Source organism: Pleurodeles waltl, chromosome 9 (assembly GCF_031143425.1).
Source record: "Pleurodeles waltl isolate 20211129_DDA chromosome 9, aPleWal1.hap1.20221129, whole genome shotgun sequence".
NCBI classification, from domain to species: domain Eukaryota; kingdom Metazoa; phylum Chordata; class Amphibia; order Caudata; family Salamandridae; genus Pleurodeles; species Pleurodeles waltl.
In genome coordinates this window covers 681,060,958-681,079,752 of record NC_090448.1, presented here as the reverse complement: position 1 = coordinate 681,079,752, position 18,795 = coordinate 681,060,958, and the positions used below count along the sequence as shown (strand labels likewise).

The 18,795-nt window shown below is 45.8% G+C and overlaps 1 protein-coding gene across 5 annotated transcripts in view; it reads right to left on the bottom strand.

Annotated features, from left to right (window-relative positions):
* The window catches only part of KLC3 (kinesin light chain 3), an 819,248-nt gene that overhangs the window by 161,103 nt on the left and 639,350 nt on the right, over positions 1 to 18,795 (bottom strand). For all 5 annotated transcript variants that reach the window (XM_069207761.1, XM_069207764.1, XM_069207763.1 and 2 more), the window contains exon 10: positions 9,323 to 9,360. In XM_069207761.1, the coding sequence (XP_069063862.1) occupies positions 9,323 to 9,360 (38 nt within the window). The remainder of the gene's footprint in view (positions 1 to 9,322; positions 9,361 to 18,795) is intronic.

Genomic DNA, 18,795 nt, shown 5'->3' with positions numbered 1-18,795 from the left:
ACAGAACCTGGTAAGAGCCCCACAAGTCACCCCATCTTGGATTCCCCTAGGTCTCTAGTTTTTAAAAATGCACAGGTTTGGTAGGTTTCCCTAGGTGTCGGCTGAGCTAGAGGCCAAAATCTACAGGTAGGCACTTTGCAAAAAACACCTCTGTTTTCTGTCAAAAATTGTGATGTGTCCACATTGTGTTTTGGGGCATTTCCTGTCGCGGGCGCTAGGCCTACCCACACAAGTGAGGTATAATTTTTATCGGGAGACTTGGGGGAACGCTGGACGCAGGGAAATTTGTGGCTCCTCTCAGATTCCAGAACTTTCTGTTACCAAAATGTGAGGAAAACGTGTTTTTTTTTAACCAGATTTTGAGGTTTGCAAAGGATTCTGGGTAACAGAACCGGGTCAGAGCCCCACAAGTCACCCCATCTTGGATTCCCCAAGGTCTCTAGTTTTAAAAAATGGACAGGTTTGGTAGGTTTCCCTAGGTGTCCGGTGAGCTAGAGGCCAAAATCTACAGGTAGGCACTTTGCAAAAAACACATCTGTTTTCTTTCAAAAATTGTGATGTGTTCACGTTGTGTTTGGGGGCATTTCCTATCGCGGGTGCTAAGCATACCCTCACAAGTGAGGTATCATTTTTATCGGGAGACTTGGGGGAACGGTGGGTGGAAGGAAATTTGTGGCTCCTCTCAGATTCCAGACTTTCTGTCACCGAATCAGAGGAAAACGTGTTTTTTTTAGTTAAATTTTGAGGTTTGCAAAGGATTCTGGGTAACAGAACCTGGTCAGACCCCCACAAGTCACCCCATCTTGGATTCCCTGAGGTCTCTAGTTTTAAGAAATGCACAGGTTTGGTAGGTTTCCCTAGGTGCCGGCTGAGCTAGAGGCCAAAATCTACAGGTAGGCACTTTGCAGAAAACACCTTTGTTTTCTGTCAAAAATTGTGATGTGTCCACGTTGTGTTTTGGGGCATTTCCTGTCGCGGGCGCTAGGCCTACCCACACAAGTGAGGTATCATTTTTATCGGGAGACTTGGGGGAACGCTGGGTGCAAGGGAATTTGTGGCTCCTCTCAGATTCCAGAACTTTCTGTTACCGAAATGTGGGGAAAACGTGTTTTTTTAACCAAATTTTGAGGTTTGCAAAGGTTTCTGGGTAACAGAACCTGGTCAGAGCCCCACAAGTCACCCCATCTTGGATTCCCCGAAGTCTCTATTTTTCGAAAATGCACAGTTTTGGTAGGTTTCCCTAGGTGCTGGATGAGCTAGAGGCCAAAATCTACAGGTAGGCACTTTGCAAAAAACACCTCTGTTTTCTTTAAAAAATTGTAATGTGTTCAAGTTGGGTTTGGGGGCATTTCCTATCGCGGGCGCTAGGCATACCCACACAAGTGAGGTATCATTTTTATCGGGAGACTTGGGGGAACGCTGGGTGGAAGGAAATTTGTGGCTCCTCTCAGATTCCAGAACTTTCTGTCACCGAAATGTGAGGGAAAACTTGTTTTTTTAGTTAAATTGTGAGGTTTGCAAAGGATTCTGGGTAACAGAACCTGGTCAGACCCCCATAAGTCACCCAACTTGGATTCCAGAGGTCTCTAGTCTTAAAAAATGCACAGTTTTGGTAGTTTCCCTAGGTGCCGGCTGAGCTAGAGGCCAAAATCTACAGGTAGGCACTTTGCAAAAAACACCTCTGTTTTCTGTCAAAAAATGTGATGTGTCCATGTTGTGTTTTGGGGCATTTACTGTCGTGGGCGCTAGGCATACCCACACAAGTGAGGTATCATTTTTATCGGGAGACTTGGGGGAACATAGAATAGAAAAACAAGTGTTATTGCCCCTTGTCTTTCTCTACATTTTTTCCTTCCAAATATAAGAGAGTGTGTAAAAAAGACATCTATTTGAGAAATGCCCTGTAATTCACATGCTAGTATGGTCACCCCGGAATTCAGAGATGTGCAAATAACCACTGCTCCTCAACACCTTATCCTGTGCCCATTTTGGAAATACAAAGGTTTTCTTGATAGCTATTTTTCACTCTTTATATTTCAGCACATGAATTGCTGTATACCCGGTATAGAATGAATACCCACTGCAGGGTGCAGCTCATTTATTGGCTCTGGGTACCTAGGGTTCTTGATGAACCTACAAGCCCTATATATCCCCGAAACCAGAAGAGTCCAGCAGACATAACGGTATATTGCTTTTAAAAATCTGACATTGCAGGAAAAAGATACAGAGTAAAACGTAGAGAAAAATTGCTGTTTTTTTCACCTCAATTTCAATATTTTTCTTTTTCAGTTGTTATTTTCTGTAGGAAACCCTTGTAGGATCTACACAAATTACCCCTTGCTGAATTCAGAATTTTGTCTACTTTTCAGAAATGTTTAGGTTTCTGGGTCCAGCATTGGTTTCACGCCCATTTGTCATTGACTGGAAGGAGGCTGAAAGCACAAAAAATCATAAAAATGGGGTATGTCCCAGTAAAATGCCAAATTTGTGTTGAAAAATTGGGTTTTCTGATTCAAGTCTGGCTGTTCCTGAAAGCTGGGAAGCTGGTGATTTTAGCACCGGCCTTTGTTGATGCCATTTTCAGGAAAAAACCACAAGCCTTCTTCTGCAGCCACTTTTTCCCCATATTTTTTTTTTCAAAATGACATTTTCACTGTATTTTGGCTAATTTCTTGGTCTCCTTCAGGGGAACCCACAAAGTCTGGGTACCTCTAGAATTCCTAGGATGTTGGAAAAAAAGGACACACATTTGGCTTGGCTAGCTTATGTGGACAAAAAGTTATGAGAGCCTAAGCGCAAACTGCCCCAAATAGCCAAAAAAAGGCCTGGCACAGGAGGGGGGAAAGGCCTGGCAGCGAAGGGGTTAACTGGGTGTGCGGGAACAAGATATCCAGAACAGCAATAACTTGCAATTGTTACTGAATGGGTAACTGAATTATTGCTATGTATTTTAAGTGCATATACAAATGTTATACATAATGGTGGAGAGTGAGTATATATTGGATTAAGTACCCCCTGCTGTACATTATAAGTTTTTGCAAGTCTCTGAGGAGTTCTGTGATTACACAGAAGAATGAGACTGAAGACCGATCATATAGAGGAATGAGGCTGAAGTTTCTATATAAGGTCATGGAACTACCAAGTGACTTGCAGAGTAAGTTACTTACCTTTGGTAAAGCTCTTTTTGGTACATACTCTATCTAATCACATACTCCTCACCCTACTGAATATTCCCCAGGTGTCAGATTAGATCCAAAACATTTGTAAGCAGTACTCCGCGTGCCAGTAGGTGGGATTATGTGGCTATGTGCTATTGTGGTTCTGCTCCAGAAGTGATACATGGAACCACATATAGATGTCAGTGGTGCACGCTAATGTCTGTTACTTTCTAGGCTGTCCCCACCCACAGATGCAGAGCCCAACATCAAATTGGCTTTGACCAGAGTGCAGATCTCTATATTTGGGACCTTTTAAGTATGAAAAGAGCCCAGGTCACAGAACAGGGAGGCTGGGGGGTTCAGTGAGTAATCTCCAGTTAGATAGACTATCTACCAAAAAGAGAGTCCCTCAACTTTATTAACTACTTCTTCTGATAGATAACCTCATATTCCTCCCTTTTGAATAGATATCAAAGCAGTATGGTGGGTCTCTAAATTGGCTCAAACAAACCCAAGACAGCACGATCGAGCAAGCAAAATGCTTATACAGATGGACTTGGCTATCCAGACAGTAGTACTTCGTGAACTGGAGTGCCGGCCATGTAGCAGCCTGGCAAATATGCAGAACAGGAACTCCGTATGCCAGTGCAGGCTTGGGTGGAATAAGCGCTCAAATCTTCCATGGGCATGCTTCTTGGCCAATGCCTAGCAGATTTTAATACAGTGCATGATCCACTGAGAGGTCATCCTCTTCTGCACTGATTTGCCCATCTTCACTTCGGTAAATCCTGCAAAAGTAATCTTCCACACTATAATCCTTGGGACAATCGATGAAAAAACAAAGAGCCCCTTTAGGATTGAACCACTGGAGTCTATCCTCCTCCTTAGAGGGCTGAGGTGGCCCGAAGAACACCAGTAGGGTGATGTTTTGCTAAACATGAAAAGGAGACACCACTTTCGGAAGAAAGGAATCTTGGGTTCCCAGGTTCAGCCTGTCTGGGAAGAACGTAGTGTACTGTGGGTTGATGAGAAGGGCTTGCAGCTCATTAACCTCCCATGGATGTTATGTTGATGAGGAACACTATCTTGAGGCTGAGAAGCTGTGGTGGACAGCTGTGAAGGAGTTCAAAAGGAGTGGACATCAGGAAGATGAGGACTAAGTTAAGGACCACTGAGGCATGATGAAGGGAGAGGGTGGAAATAATGTTGCAAACCATTTAAAAACACATCACAATGAGTGATTTAAATAAAAAAAGACTGATCCAGCAACCTCAAAAAGGCAGAAAGAGCCAACTGGTTCCCTTCAACCATGCCCAAAGCAAGTCCTTGCTGTGCTAGAGACAACACACAAAAATAAATATTTCGGATACCCTGACAAAGTGGGCCAATATGCTGAGCACCGCACCAAACCACAAACTTGTGCCAACCGCAGACGTATGCTGATTTTGTTGAGGGGCGTCTGGTGGTCAAGATGGCATCTACAACCTCAGGATGGAAATTAAAGGCAGTCAGCTGTTACCACTCAATTTCCGAGCATGGAAATAAAGACTGAGCAGACCTGGGTGCAGGACACTGCCCTTCTGCTGAGACAGAAGATCCTACCAAAGCTGCAGCCTAATCAGAGGACAGATGCTTATGCTTAGGAGTTCTAGATATCACACTCTGTATGTCCAATCTGGTGCCACTATGATGACTGGGCATGGTCAGGAAAGGGACGTGCAGAAAGGGATACAACCAGTCCCAAGTTCCACAGTAGGTAGAACACATCTCAGAAAAATAGATGCCTTAGAAACTCCAACGCACAAAAATTCTGACATTGCAAATAATATGCAGTGTTGAAAAGATCAAGCCAAGGTTCTCCACATTTACGGAAGAAACCTTGCCCCACCTCCAGATACAGTTGCTATTTGTGAACAGCTAAGCATCGACTCCGTCTACACCAAATGACAAAGTGCAACATACTGTTCTTTCTGACTCTGAGTCGCACGCGTTAGTCTGTCCTGGCATTTAGAAATTCCACCAGGTGGTACACAACCTGGAAAATCACCTGGTGTTCCAGCCATTTCAAAAGCCATAGGGTTCACAACCCCACCCCGCGCTGTGTGTTGCAATACCACATGGCAGCGGTGTTGCCTGTTGTCGCCACTGTTAGCTCTGGGTGGGGTAGAGAAAGGGGTCTGCCATGGTAAAGCAACCACAACAGTAGGTCTACTGCAGTCTCCTCTGAAATCTGACCATGTTCGAAGAGGTCCCCCTGATATTGTGCCCACTGGGACTTTAGATCCCACTGAAGAGCCCACATATGCCACCTGGTGTGCTTCTCCAACATTAAGCAGGAGGTGATAAACTCCAGCAGCCTCAGAGTCATCCTCACAGCACAAAGGCTGAAATTCCCAAATGCCCTGGGCTCTGTTACAGAGGGAAGGCACAAAACTGCACCATGTATGGAATAGCTCCAATGAAGGGAAACGTCTGTGAATGACTTAGGTGTGACTTCGATATTTTTACTGTGAACCCTTATGAAAGCAGGTTGTTCGCCATAGTCTGGAGGTGAGTGAATGCCTCCATGGAGCCCACCTTCAGTAGTCAATTGTCGAGGTAGGGGAAGACTGGAACAACATGCCTCTGAAGCTGTGTTGCCACCACTGACTTTTGTGAACACCCGAGGGGTACTGGTGAAGCCAAAAGGGAGCACAGTAAACTGAAAATTTTCCTGCCCAACAGTGAACTGTAGATAGCGCATGTGGGGCTGCAGGATATGGTTGTAGATATAAGTATCCTACAGGTCAAACACTACCATCCAGTCTCCAGGGTCGAGGGGAGACAAAAGCTGGGCTAGGGTGAGCATCTTGAATGTGTCCTTCGGCATGAAAGCATTGAGACAGTGAAGGTCTGAAAAGGACGACAGCCTCTGTCTTTCTTTTGCACCAGAAAGTAGTGGAAGTAACAGCTAAATCCCCCTCCCTACGGCGTCTTTGGCCAAAAGGACCTTGACTGTCTGCTGCAAGAGGTACAGATGTTCCTCTGTCAGCTGTTTTGAGGATGGTGGAAAGTGCAGCAGGTTGACAAGAAATGGTAGGACGTAACCCCACTGGACAATTTCTTGCAGCCAATTGTCAGAAGTTATCGCCTACCACCCTGGCAGAAAATGTCACATCCTGCCTCTGACAGGGTGGCTGTGTGCCTTGAAGGACACACTAAAGAGGTTTTGATATGGCGAAGACTGTGCTGCATGCTCCTCCTGTTACCCCTGCGGTCTGTGGGTACTGCGTCCTCAATCACAAAAAGACTGACGAGAATGGTAGGCAGGTTGGACTTGATTACAATAGTGTAAGCCTTTACCATAGCCACAGAGGGGGTGAAGCTGCAGCTGATGTGGCAGAGTGGACAAGCCCATGGAGCATGCTGTAGCCCTGCTATCCTTAAAGCACTCAAGGGTAAAGTCTGTCTTCTCACCAAAATGGTAAGAGCCATCGAAAGGCATGCGCTTTAACGTGGACTGAACACTTCGGAGAAATCTGTGAACCTCAGCTAGGCATGCCTCCTGAGAGCCACATTGGTGCCAATTACCCTGCCTAGGCAACCTGTGGTGTCCAAGCCACAGCATATTGTAAACTTTGCCACATCGTGACTATCAGAATAACTTGCATAAGGATGAGACACAAGTCAACAGAGACATCAGATAAGACTTGTGCGAAAAAGTCCCAAAGGGCATGAGTATAATACCCTAGAAGGCAGCTGGCATTGATGGAATGTACTGCTAAACTTGTTGAGGAAAACACATTTCCCAAAGGTTTTGATGTATTTTGATTCCTTGTCCTGTGTTGTGGTAGGGAATTAGTTAGAATTGACCTTACTCATTGAGGCCTGCACGACTAAGCTCTCAAGTGTGGAGAGCTGAGTCAAGACGTTTGAATCCCCTGGGGCTGGATGATGACACCATGCTATCTACCTGTTCACTGGAGGTCTGGAACATGGTTTTAGCCAAGTCCAGCGAAGGGAGTCTGTGAGGACTTTATTAAACGGAAGCAGGGGATTGGTATTTGTTTGCCCAGGGTTTAGCACCTCAGTGAGGATATTAGTCTTCACCTCCATAGCGCCTAACTGGAGGTCCAGAACATCAGCCTCCCTTTGCATGACAAATGCGAAGGAGGCACTTTCTTCCATTGCAGGGCCGAAAGGCAAAATTAGTCCAGTGTCTGGCAAGGTGTCCAGGCTACTGAAGTCCTCAAGGTCCTCATACCAATTGCCATCAGTGTATGATTGGGCAAATTCATCCCCAGCATCATATTAATCATTGTCATACTCAATTCCAAATAAAGTATGGACATTTTGGGCCCTTCCTTGAGGCAGGGTCAAAATATCGGAATCTAATGCATTGCCCAATGGATGTGGCCTTGGGGTGGGGTTGTGTACCCTATGGCTTTTGAAATGGCTGGAACACCAGGTGATTTTCCAGGTTGTGTACCACCTGGTGGAATTTCTAAATGCCAGGACAGACTAACGCGTGTGACTCAGAGTCAGAAAGAACAGTATGTTGCACTTTGTCATTTGGTGTAGACGGAGTCGATGCTCCACTGTCTGACACTGGTTGTGCTGCCAGGATCGGAGTCCATAGCTGATCCAGCAGGTCCAACTGGCTCTCATAGTAGACCTGCTATCAGTCCCAGGTGGAGCCATTGTGGTTCCTTGGGGCCTACACGTGCACCAGCGAGAGACAGTTATGTGCCATAGAGCCGCAGCATGGCTTCCTTGAATTCTTCGGTTTGCTGTGGCATCCCCAGCAGCGCTGGAAATTCAGTTTGCCTCGTGACGAGGTTGGAATTGGATCAGAAGGGGAAAGGCTTCAGAAGCACGGCCAGGGGGCACAGTAATGCCCTTGCGCCTTCTCTGGAGTTTGAGAGTGGCGAGAGGGGGCCAGGTCCATCTTGAACAATGATGGCTGGCCACTACAATCACCTCAGGAGGCTTTGACTTGTCACGGCATGGAGTCTTCCGGTGCTTGGAGATATAGAGCTTCAGTTCATGGTCCGGAATGACCTGGGGATTCATCAATGAGCTGTCACTGCAGGCCTTGGAGTTGTGTTCCGACCACAGACAAACCTGATGGAGGTCTGACACAGAGATTTGCTTGTGACAGTTCCTACAAGATCTAAACACTGTAGAGTCTTGGGAGGTGACATTTTCTCTGGCACACCAGATTTCAGAACCAGTTTGGAGCTAAAGATCTAATGAAAAGACAAGCGGTAGCTCCGAATCATTGCCTGATTCTGCAGAAATAAAAGATATTGTGGCACCTATACGCAGTTCCACATACCACTTCCAGAGCGGAACAACGTTGGTGCAGAGCCTCGTGACACCACAGACCGTCACGCCACGATACTGCTTCAAAAGTTGGCGGATCAAGTCTGACACCTGGGAAATAATCAAAACGTGAGAAATCTGTGTTTAGAAGTATCTTATCAGAAATATCCTTTTAGCATAGCAGAGGATTTTTTTAATCCTCATACTACATGATCACACCATCACCCACCGCATAAATCCTTGGTGGCTTACTCTTTCATAAGAAAGAAATTGTACGTTTGCAGACAAAAAATGAATGAAAGTAGAATCTGTAGTAAAAAATTAAACACACCAAAAAGCAGGTAGTAATTTGTTGTAAAAAGATATTAGCATGAGTTTACCTAAGTCAGATTAAAAAGTGTTGGGGCTCAGAAGGTATACAAACATGCAGAGATATCTTACCTGTAATGACTTACACCATGCAAAAAATTAACATGTTCTCAGTAATATGTTCTTTCTACTGCTCATTTTAGAACAACTCTGACCTGTATTTTACCTTAGGTGCTATCTCTGGCAGGAGGCATTATGACATCACATCTCAACTGCAATAAATTACTACATCATTTTGTTATTAGAGTTGACTAGAGATGTCACAAAGTGACTGTAATAATTAAGTTAGAGATAGGCTTTTGCACTGGGGTTGCAGTCTCCCATGCATAATAAAACTACATACTGTTTTTAACATGGCGAAACACTAGGTGTAATGCTTGGCAAACAGACCCAGTTCTCAATGCAAATGGCAATCAGATAGCATATTTTTATGTTGCACCTTACAGGAAAATAAACTTGCTCTGTAACATTTTATGCAATTAAGTCCTTACTTGGTTCTGTCCATTGATCAATCCTTGTCTGTGTTCACCTATAAGACAGAGAAATTAGAATTGCTTTAAATTGGAATTACGGTCTTCAAAGAGTGCAAGCTATACAAGTAGCAAACAATAAGAGAGAAACTAGTCAGGAAAACATCAACCAAATTGGAATTTAGAAGATGCACACCAGTATGTCACTTGTGAGAAACAGAGAGAGATCAAATATCTCCGGATGATTATTTAAAATTGAGAAGAAATAAATAGTCAATCAGGTCAAGGTTACAGCTGAAATTTGCACAAAACATTGTGGAGAATATTTACAGCCATTACTGCAAAACAGGAGGAAAACAGGAAGCAACTGAAAAAACAAAATGAATCTTGAGACTTCTATGAAGGTCACATGGTTGACTTTTTAATCAGAAGAACATTGACAGGTTTGAATGGTGCTGGCTTTTATGAGCCAGTCGTCCAGATAGGGAAAGTCATGTATATACTGTGTTCTGAGATATGCTGCAACCACTGCTAGGCATTTGGTAAATACCCTTGGTGCTGTTGTTACTCCTAAGAAGGGTAGTACTTTGAATTGGTAGTGCTTGCCTGCTATCACAAACCTCAAGTATTTGCGGTGTGCTGGATGTATGGGAATATGGAAGTAAGCATCTTTTAGTTCTAATGCTGTCATGTAGTCTTGTTTTTGTAACAAAGGAATGACATCCTGCAGAGTGACCATGTGGAAATGCTCTGAGAGAATATACTAATAGAGAGGCGTGAGATCGAGGATTGGTCTGAAAGTGCCATCCTTTTTTGGTACAAGGAAGTATAGAGAATATACTCCTGTTCCTTGTTGATTGATGGGTACTACCTCTATTGCACCTTTGAGTAGAAGAGATTCTTCCTCTTGTTTTAGCAGAACAATGTGTTCTGGAGAAAGGCTGTGTGAACGAGGGGGAATGTTTGGTGGAGTGGAGATGAGTTCTAGGCAATAACCATTGTGGATAATTGACAGTACCCATTGATCTGATGTAATTTGTTGCCAATGACTGTGGAAACATTCCAGTCTTCCACCCACAGGAGATGTGTGCTGTGTGGGGATGCAGAGAATGTCACTGCTTTGATGAGGTGGAGGCACCTCTTGTGGCAGTGGATTTGCCCCTACTTCTGAAATTGAGCCCCTGAAAGATCCCCTAGAATAATACTGTAATCCCTGATTTTGTTGGGAAGTAGAGGCCTCTGATGTTTGGGGTTTAAAACCTCCTCTGAATTGGGGCTTATGAAAAGTGCCCCAAAAAGGTGTTAGGTAAAGGGCACCCATGGCCTTTGCTGTATCGTAGTCTTTTTTTGAATTTTTCAATGGTGGTATCCACCTCAGGTCCAAATAGTGTTTCTGTTTATTAAATGGCATATTAAGGACCGCTTGCTGTATCTCAGGTTTGAATCCTGAGGATTCCAACCAAGCATGCCTTCTGATCATAACACTAGTATTAATTCTCCTAGCTGCAGTGTCAGCTGCATCTAGTGCGGATCTAATTTGTTGGTTGGCAATAGCTTGTCCTTCTGCCACTACCTGCTGTGCCATTTTTTGGTGTTCTGTCGAGAGATATTGAAGGAAATCCTCCATTTCATCCCAATGGGCCTTGTCATACTTGGCTAAAAGAGCTTGGGAGTTGGCAATCCTCCAATGATTTGCAGCTCGAATTGCCACTCTTTTGCCTGTTGCATCAAATTTGCAGCTTTCTTTATCAGGGGGAGGAGCATCCCCTGTGGACTGACTATTTGCCCTTTTCCTAGCTGCACTGACCACAATGGAATCAGGTGGCAACTGTTGTGATATAAAAATTGGATCTGATGGTGCAGCTTTATATTTCTTATCCACTCTAGGTGTTAGTACCCTAGCCTTTGCCGGCTCTTTAAAAATGTTAACAGCATGTTTTCACATGCCTGGTAGCATCACCAAACATTGGTACTGCTTATGTGTAGAGGACAGGGTGTTGAATACAAAATCATCCTCTATGGGCTCAGAGTGCAGCTGCACATTGTCGTATGTGGCTGCTCTAGCAATGACCTGATTATAGGCTGTTGTGTCTTCAGGTGGAGTGGCCTTGTGGGATACAGATCAGGATCATTAGATGGAATTGAGTCAAAATTGTACATATCCCATGGGTCCATATTATAAGGATTGTCACCCATATAATCCCAGTGTGAGGAGACAGTAGATTGTGCAGAAAACTGTGTGGGTGAAGGTGGTGGAGTGTGAGGTGGTGGAGAGGTAGGAAGGAAAGACAAATGCAGTAAAGGCTGATGCACTGTCTTTGGCTTCTCCTTGTGCTTAAATATTTTCGCCGGTGAAGAGCCAGGTTCCAAACCTTCTTGGAATGACAGTTTCCTCTTGGTCATAGGAGGAGGAGAGGCAATAATTTTACCCGTATCCTTTTGGATCTGTATTTTCCTCTGTTTATGGTCTATGAACTCAAGAATGGGCCTAACATGTGTTGACTCCTATGAAGATGGAATATGTTTACTTACCACAAATGTATGCTCCGAACGCTTGGTAATAGACTGCTTCAAACGGGCGGAAAATGTGGTCTCTGAAGCAGATGGAAGTTTTTTCAGCTCCAAAGAGGAGTTTGGATGCTTCAGCGCCGAAGAGGAGCTTGGGTGTTTCAGCTCCGAGGTGGTATGTAGCCGTTTTGGTTCTGACGTGGAAGCTTCCATCTTACGACTCAATCCCGAAACGGGCGTGGAAGTCTATTCAGTCGAGTGCGTTTTGGCCTTTTTCGACACCGAACCCGAGGGGCGGTCATCGAGAAGTAGTTTTCGGGTCCGACCAAGCAGTGGTGGACCCAAGGCCTTCTGTGACTTTTTAAACTGTCTTTGGTGATAGGAATGGGCTGGCATACTCACGTACTACGCCACAGGAATAACTTTGCTGTCCCCATCTGAGTCACGGTCGGAGTCCCAGTCTGCATTGGAAATTGCAGTTTGCACCTGTTCCTCACCGAAAATGTAGGCTGTTTGTTCTGTCGACTTCGATGCCATCTCTAGCCGTCTCGCTCTTCGATCCCGTAAAGTCTCCTTGGATCGGAAGGATCGGCACACCTCGCAGGTTTCTTCCTTATGATCTAGAGAGGCAGAGGTTGCACACTGAGGTGGTCATTACAACCCTGGCGTACAGTGTTAAAGCGGCGGTAAGACCGCCAACAGGCCAGTGGTAAAAAAAAATTGGAATTACGACCGTGGCGGAAACCGCCAACAAAGACAGCCACTGCCACACTCCGACAGCCACGGCGGTAGAGACAAACAGCTTGGCGGTCATCGCCAACAGACAGGTGGAAGACAAAGTACCGCCCACAGTATTACAACCTACCAATCCGCCACCGCCACCAACACGGCAGAAACATGACTTCAAAGGGAAAACGCTCACCTCTACACACCCCACAAGGAATCCGGACGCCATGGAACCAGAGCTGCACATCCTGCCAGCCCTCATCTTCTTGCTCCTCTACCAGGAGCACGAACGCCGGCGGCGAAGACCTCAGTGAGTACTGCACCTACGACACAGGGGAGGAAAAAAACAGGGACACACACGCAACACCCCCACCATCACCCTCACCCACTACAACACACACACTAATACATATTTATTTATACATTATAGTTATACCCACCAACCCCCCCAGAAGAATGCAAAGACAAAAGGAAATGAGTGTAACCATTGTAATATATTAAAATCAAGTATGCTAAAATATATATATATACACCATAAACAAAATATACACCAAGCTTAGTAGTCCAGGTAGTGCTCCAATGAAGTCCGTGGAACACTGGGTCCACACGGTATGGGCGAGGCCTGTAGGAAAGTACCATCTTGTCTGGCATGTTACCCCCATTTTTCACTGTATATATGTTGTTTTAGTTGTATGTGTCACTGGGACCCTGGTAACCCAGGGCCCCAGTGCTCATAAGTGTGCCTGAATGTGTTACCTGTGTAGTGACTAACTGTCTCACTGAGGCTCTGCTAATCAGAACCTCAGTGGTTATGCTCTCTCATTTCTTTCCAAATTGTCACTGACAGGCTAGTGACCATTTTTACCAATTTACATTGGCTTACTGGAACACCCTTATAATTCCCTAGTATATGGTACTGAGGTACCCAGGGTATTGGGGTTCCAGGAGATCCCTATGGGCTGCAGCATTTCTTTTGCCACCCATAGGGAGCTCTGACAATTCTTACACAGGCCTGCCACTGCAGCCTGAGTGAAATAACGTCCACGTTATTTCACAGCCATTTTTCACTGCACTTAAGTAACTTATAAGTCACCTATATGTCTAACCTTTACCTGGTAAAGGTTAGGTGCAAAGTTACTTAGTGTGAGGGCACCCTGGCACTAGCCAAGGTGCCCCCACATTGTTCAGAGCCAATTCACTGAACTTTGTGAGTGCGGGGACACCATTACACGCGTGCACTACATATAGGTCACTACCTATATGTAACTTCACCATGGTAACTCCGAATATGGCCATGTAACATGTCTATGATCATGGAATTGCCCCCTCTATGCCATCCTGGCATTGTTGGTACAATTCCATGATCCCAGTGGTCTGTAGCACAGACCCTGGTACTGCCAGACTGCCCTTCCTGGGGTTTCACTGCAGCTGCTGCTGCTGCCAACCCCTCAGACAGGCAGCTGCCCTCCTGGGGTCCAGCCAGGCCTGGCCCAGGATGGCAGAACAAAGAACTTCCTCTGAGAGAGGGTGTGACACCCTCTCCCTTTGGAAAATGGTGTGAAGGCAGGGGAGGAGTAGCCTCCCCCAGCCTCTGGAAATGCTTTGTTGGGCACAGATGTGCCCAATTCTGCATAAGCCAGTCTACACCGGTTCAGGGACCCCTTAGCCCCTGCTCTGGCGCGAAACTGGACAAAGGAAAGGGGAGTGACCACTCCCCTGACCTGCACCTCCCCTGGGAGGTGTCCAGAGCTCCTCCAGTGTGCTCAGGACCTCTGCCATCTTGGAAACAGAGGTGCTGCTGGCACACTGGACTGCTCTGAGTGGCCAGTGCCACCAGGTGACGTCAGAGACTCCTGCTGATAGGCTCCTTCAGGTGTTAGTAGCCTTTCCTCTCTCCTAGGTAGCCAAACCCTCTTTTCTGGCTATTTAGGGTCTCTGTCTCTGGGGAAACTTTAGATAACGAATGCATGAGCTCAGCCGAGTTCCTCTGCATCTCCCTCTTCACCTTCTGATAAGGAATCGACCGCTGACCGCGCTGGAAGCCTGCAAACCTGCAACATAGTAGCAAAGACGACTACTGCAACTCTGTATGCTGATCCTGCCGCCTTCTCGACTGTTTTCCTGCTTGTGCATGCTGTGGGGGTAGCCTGCCTCCTCTCTGCACCAGAAGCTCCGAAGAAATCTCCCATGGGTCGACGGAATCTTCCCCCTGCAACCGCAGGCACCAAAAAGCTGCATTACCGGTCCCTTGGGTCTCCTCTCAGCACGACGAGCGAGGTCCCTCGAATCCAGCGACGCTGTCCAAGTGACCCCCACAGTCCAGTGACTCTTCAGCCCAAGTTTGGTGGAGGTAAGTCCTTGCCTCACCTCGCTGGGCTGCATTGCTGGGAACCGCGACTTTGCAGCTACTCCGGCCCCTGTGCACTTCTGGCAGAAATCCTTCGTGCACAGCCAAGCCTGGGTCCACGGCACTCTAACCTGCATTGCACGACTTTCTAAGTTGGTCTCCGGCGACGTGGGACTCCTTTGTGCAACTTCGGCGAGCACCGTTTCACGCATCCTCGTAGTGCCTGTTTCTGGCACTTCTCCGGGTGCTACCTGCTTCAGTGAGGGCTCTTTGTCTTGCTCGACGTCCCCTCTCTCTGCAGGTCCAATTTGCGACCTCCTGGTCCCTCCTGGGCCCCAGCAGCGTCCAAAAACGCCAAACGCACGATTTGCGTGTAGCAAGGCTTGTTGGCGTCCTTCCGGCGGGAAAACACTTCTGCACGACTCTCCAAGGCGAGTGGGATCCGTCCACCAAAGGGGAAGTCTCTAGCCCTTTTCGTTCCTGCAGAAACCTCAGCTTCTTCTGTCCAGTCGAAGCTTCTTTGCACCCGCAGCTGGCATTTCCTGGGCATCTGCCCATCTCCGACTTGCTTGTGACTTTTGGACTTGGTCCCCTTGTTCCACAGGTACCCTAGATTGGAAATCCACAGTTGTTGCATTGCTGGTTTGTGACTTTCCTGCATTATTCCTCTAACACGACTATTTTGTCCCTAGGGGAACTTTGGTGCACTTTGCACTCACTTTTCAGGGTCTTGGGGAGGGTTATTTTCCTAACTCTCACTATTTTCTAATAGTCCCAGCGACCCTCTACAAGGTCACATAGGTTTGGGGTCCATTCGTGGTTCGCATTCCACTTCTGGAGTATATGGTTTGTGTTGCCCCTATCCCTATGTTTCCCCATTGCATCCTATTGTAACTATACATTGTTTGCACTGTTTTCTAAGACTATACTGCATATTTTTGCTATTGTGTATATATATCTTGTGTATATTTCCTATCCTCTCACTGAGGGTACACTCTAAGATACTTTGGCATATTGTCATAAAAATAAAGTACCTTTATTTTTAGTACAACTGTGTATTGTGTTTTCTTATGATATTGTGCATATGACACTAAGTGGTACTGTAGTAGCTTCACACGTCTCCTAGTTCAGCCTAAGCTGCTCTGCTAAGCTACCATTATCTATCAGCCTAAGCTGCTAGACACCCTATACACTAATAAGAGATAACTGGGCCTGGTGCAAGGTGCAAGTACCCCTTGGTACTCACTACAAGCCAGTCCAGCCTCCTACATTGGTTGTGCAGTGGTGGGATAAGTGCTTGAGACTACTTACCACTCTTGTCATTGTACTTTTCATAAGAGAAAAATATACAAAACAAGGTCAGTGTATATACACATAGCCAAAAAGTTTTGCATTTCCTCTTTTCACTCTTTTCTAAGTGCTGAAAAGTACTTCTAAACTTTCAAAAAGTTCTTAAAAGTTTAAAAAGTTTTTTCTGTCTTTCCAAAGTTCTGAAAACTTTTTTCATTTTTTTTCTATCACTTTAACTCTCTCTAAAAAATGTCTGGCACAGGCAAAAATGTTGAACTGTCCAAACTTGCATATGATCACCTTAGCTGGAAAGGAGCAAGGAGTCTCTGCATAGAGAGAGGTTTGAGTGTAGGGAAGAATCCTTCCTTAGAACTGTTAATTAATATGCTTAGAGTACAGGATAAGGCCATGAGTGCCAAATCTGGTGAAAAAGTAGCTAATGGTTCTCAATCTGATCCAGGGACTCCCCCAGGAAAAGGTTCAGGAAAGAAACTTCTCAGCCTGCCCATTACTAGACAGTCTAGCATAGTTGGTACAGAGGTTGAATCACACCATACTGATGGTGTGCTCTCACATTATACTGGTAGCCAAGCTGTTAGGGTGCCCTCTGTAAGGGACAGGTCTCCTTCTGTTCATTCCCATCATACCTCTGTATCTAGAAATGTCCCTCCCACCCACCCTGATGACAGATTGTTAGAAAGGGAGCTCAATAGATTGAGAGTGGAACAAACCAGACTGAAGCTCAAGAAGCAACAGCTGGATTTGGATAGACAGTCTTTAGAATTAGAGAAGGAAAGACAGAAGTTGGGTTTAGATACCCATGGTGGCAGCAGCAGTATTCCCCATAGTCATCCTGCAAAAGAGCATGATTCCAGGAATCTGCACAAGATAGTTCCCCCTTATAAGGAGGGGGATGACATTAACAAGTGGTTTGCTCCACTTGAGAGGGCCTGTGCTGTACAGGATGTCCCTCAAAAGCAGTGGGCTGCTATCCTATGGCTATCATTTAGTGGAAAAGGTAGGGATAGGCTCCTTACTGTAAAAGAAAATGATGCCAATAATTTCCAAGTTCTTAAGAATGCACTCCTGGATGGTTATGGCTCAACCACTGAACAGTACAGGATAAAGTTCAGAGAGACCAAAAAGGAGTCTTCACAAGACTGGGTTGATTTCATTGACCAGGCAGTGAAGGCCTTGGAGGGGTGGTTACATGGCAGTAAAGTTACTGATTATGACAGCCTGTATAACTTAATCCTTAGAGAGCATATTCTTAATAATTGTGTGTCTGATTTGTTGCACCAGTACTTGGTGGACTCTGATCTGACCTCTCCCCAAGAATTGGGAAAGAAGGCAGACAAATGGGTCAGAACAAGAGTGAACAGAAAAGTTCATACAGGGGGTGACAAAGATGGCAACAAAAAGAAGGATGGTAAGTCTTCTGACAAGGGTGGGGACAAATATAAAAATGAGTCTTCATCAGGCCCACAAAAACACTCTGGTGGGGGTGGTGGGTCCAAATCCTCCTTTAATCAGAACAAGGAAAAGAAACCATGGTGCTATTTATGTAAAATAAAAGGCCATTGGACAACAGATCCCAGTTGTCCAAAGAAAGGCACCACAGCTCCTACCACTACAACCCCTACTGCTACACCTAGTGTCCCTACTAATAGCAGTGGTGGTGGGAGCAAACCTACTAATAGCCTGCCAGGGAGGAGCTGAGTGTGGCACAGCAAACCTGTCCCACATTAGAGGGTCTCAGACAGCAAGCTGTCAAACAGGCTAATGGGGATGTCAGTGACTCTCACAGAGTTTACTGGGAGGACAACCTCTTGTACACTGAGCATAGGGATCCTAAACCTGGAGCTGCCAGGAGATTAGTGATTCCTCAGGAGTACAGAAAGTTCCTCCTAACACTGGCACATGACATTCCCTTAGCTGGGCATCTAGGACAAATGAAAACTTGGGACAGGCTCGTTCCCCTGTTTCATTGGCCTAGGATGTCTGAGGACACAAAGGAATTTTGTAAGTCCTGTGAAACCTGTCAAGCCAGTGGCAAGACAGGTGGCACTCCAAAGGCACCCCTTATCCCACTGCCTGTGGTTGGGGTTCCCTTTGAAAGGGTAGGGGTTGACATAGTTGGCCCCCTTGACCCTCCTACTGCTTCAGGCAATAGGTTTATCTTGGTGGTAGTGGACCATGCCACAAGATATCCTGAAGCTATTCCTTTAAGGACCACTACAGCTCCTGCAGTGGCAAAGGCCCTCCTGGGAATATTTTCCAGGGTGGGCTTCCCAAAGGAAGTAGTATCAGACAGAGGAAGCAATTTCATGTCTGCATACTTAAAGGCCATGTGGAAGGAGTGTGGTGTAACTTACAAGTTCACAACACCCTATCATCCACAAACAAATGGACTGGTAGAGAGATTTAATAAAACTCTCAAAGGCATGATTATGGGACTCCCTGAAAAACTCCGCAGGAGATGGGATATCCTTCTACCATGCCTCCTTTTTGCCTACAGGGAGGTACCCCAGAAAGGAGTGGGCTTCAGCCCCTTTGAACTTCTTTTTGGACACCCTGTTAGGGGTCCACTCACACTTGTAAAGGAGGGTTGGGAACAACCTTT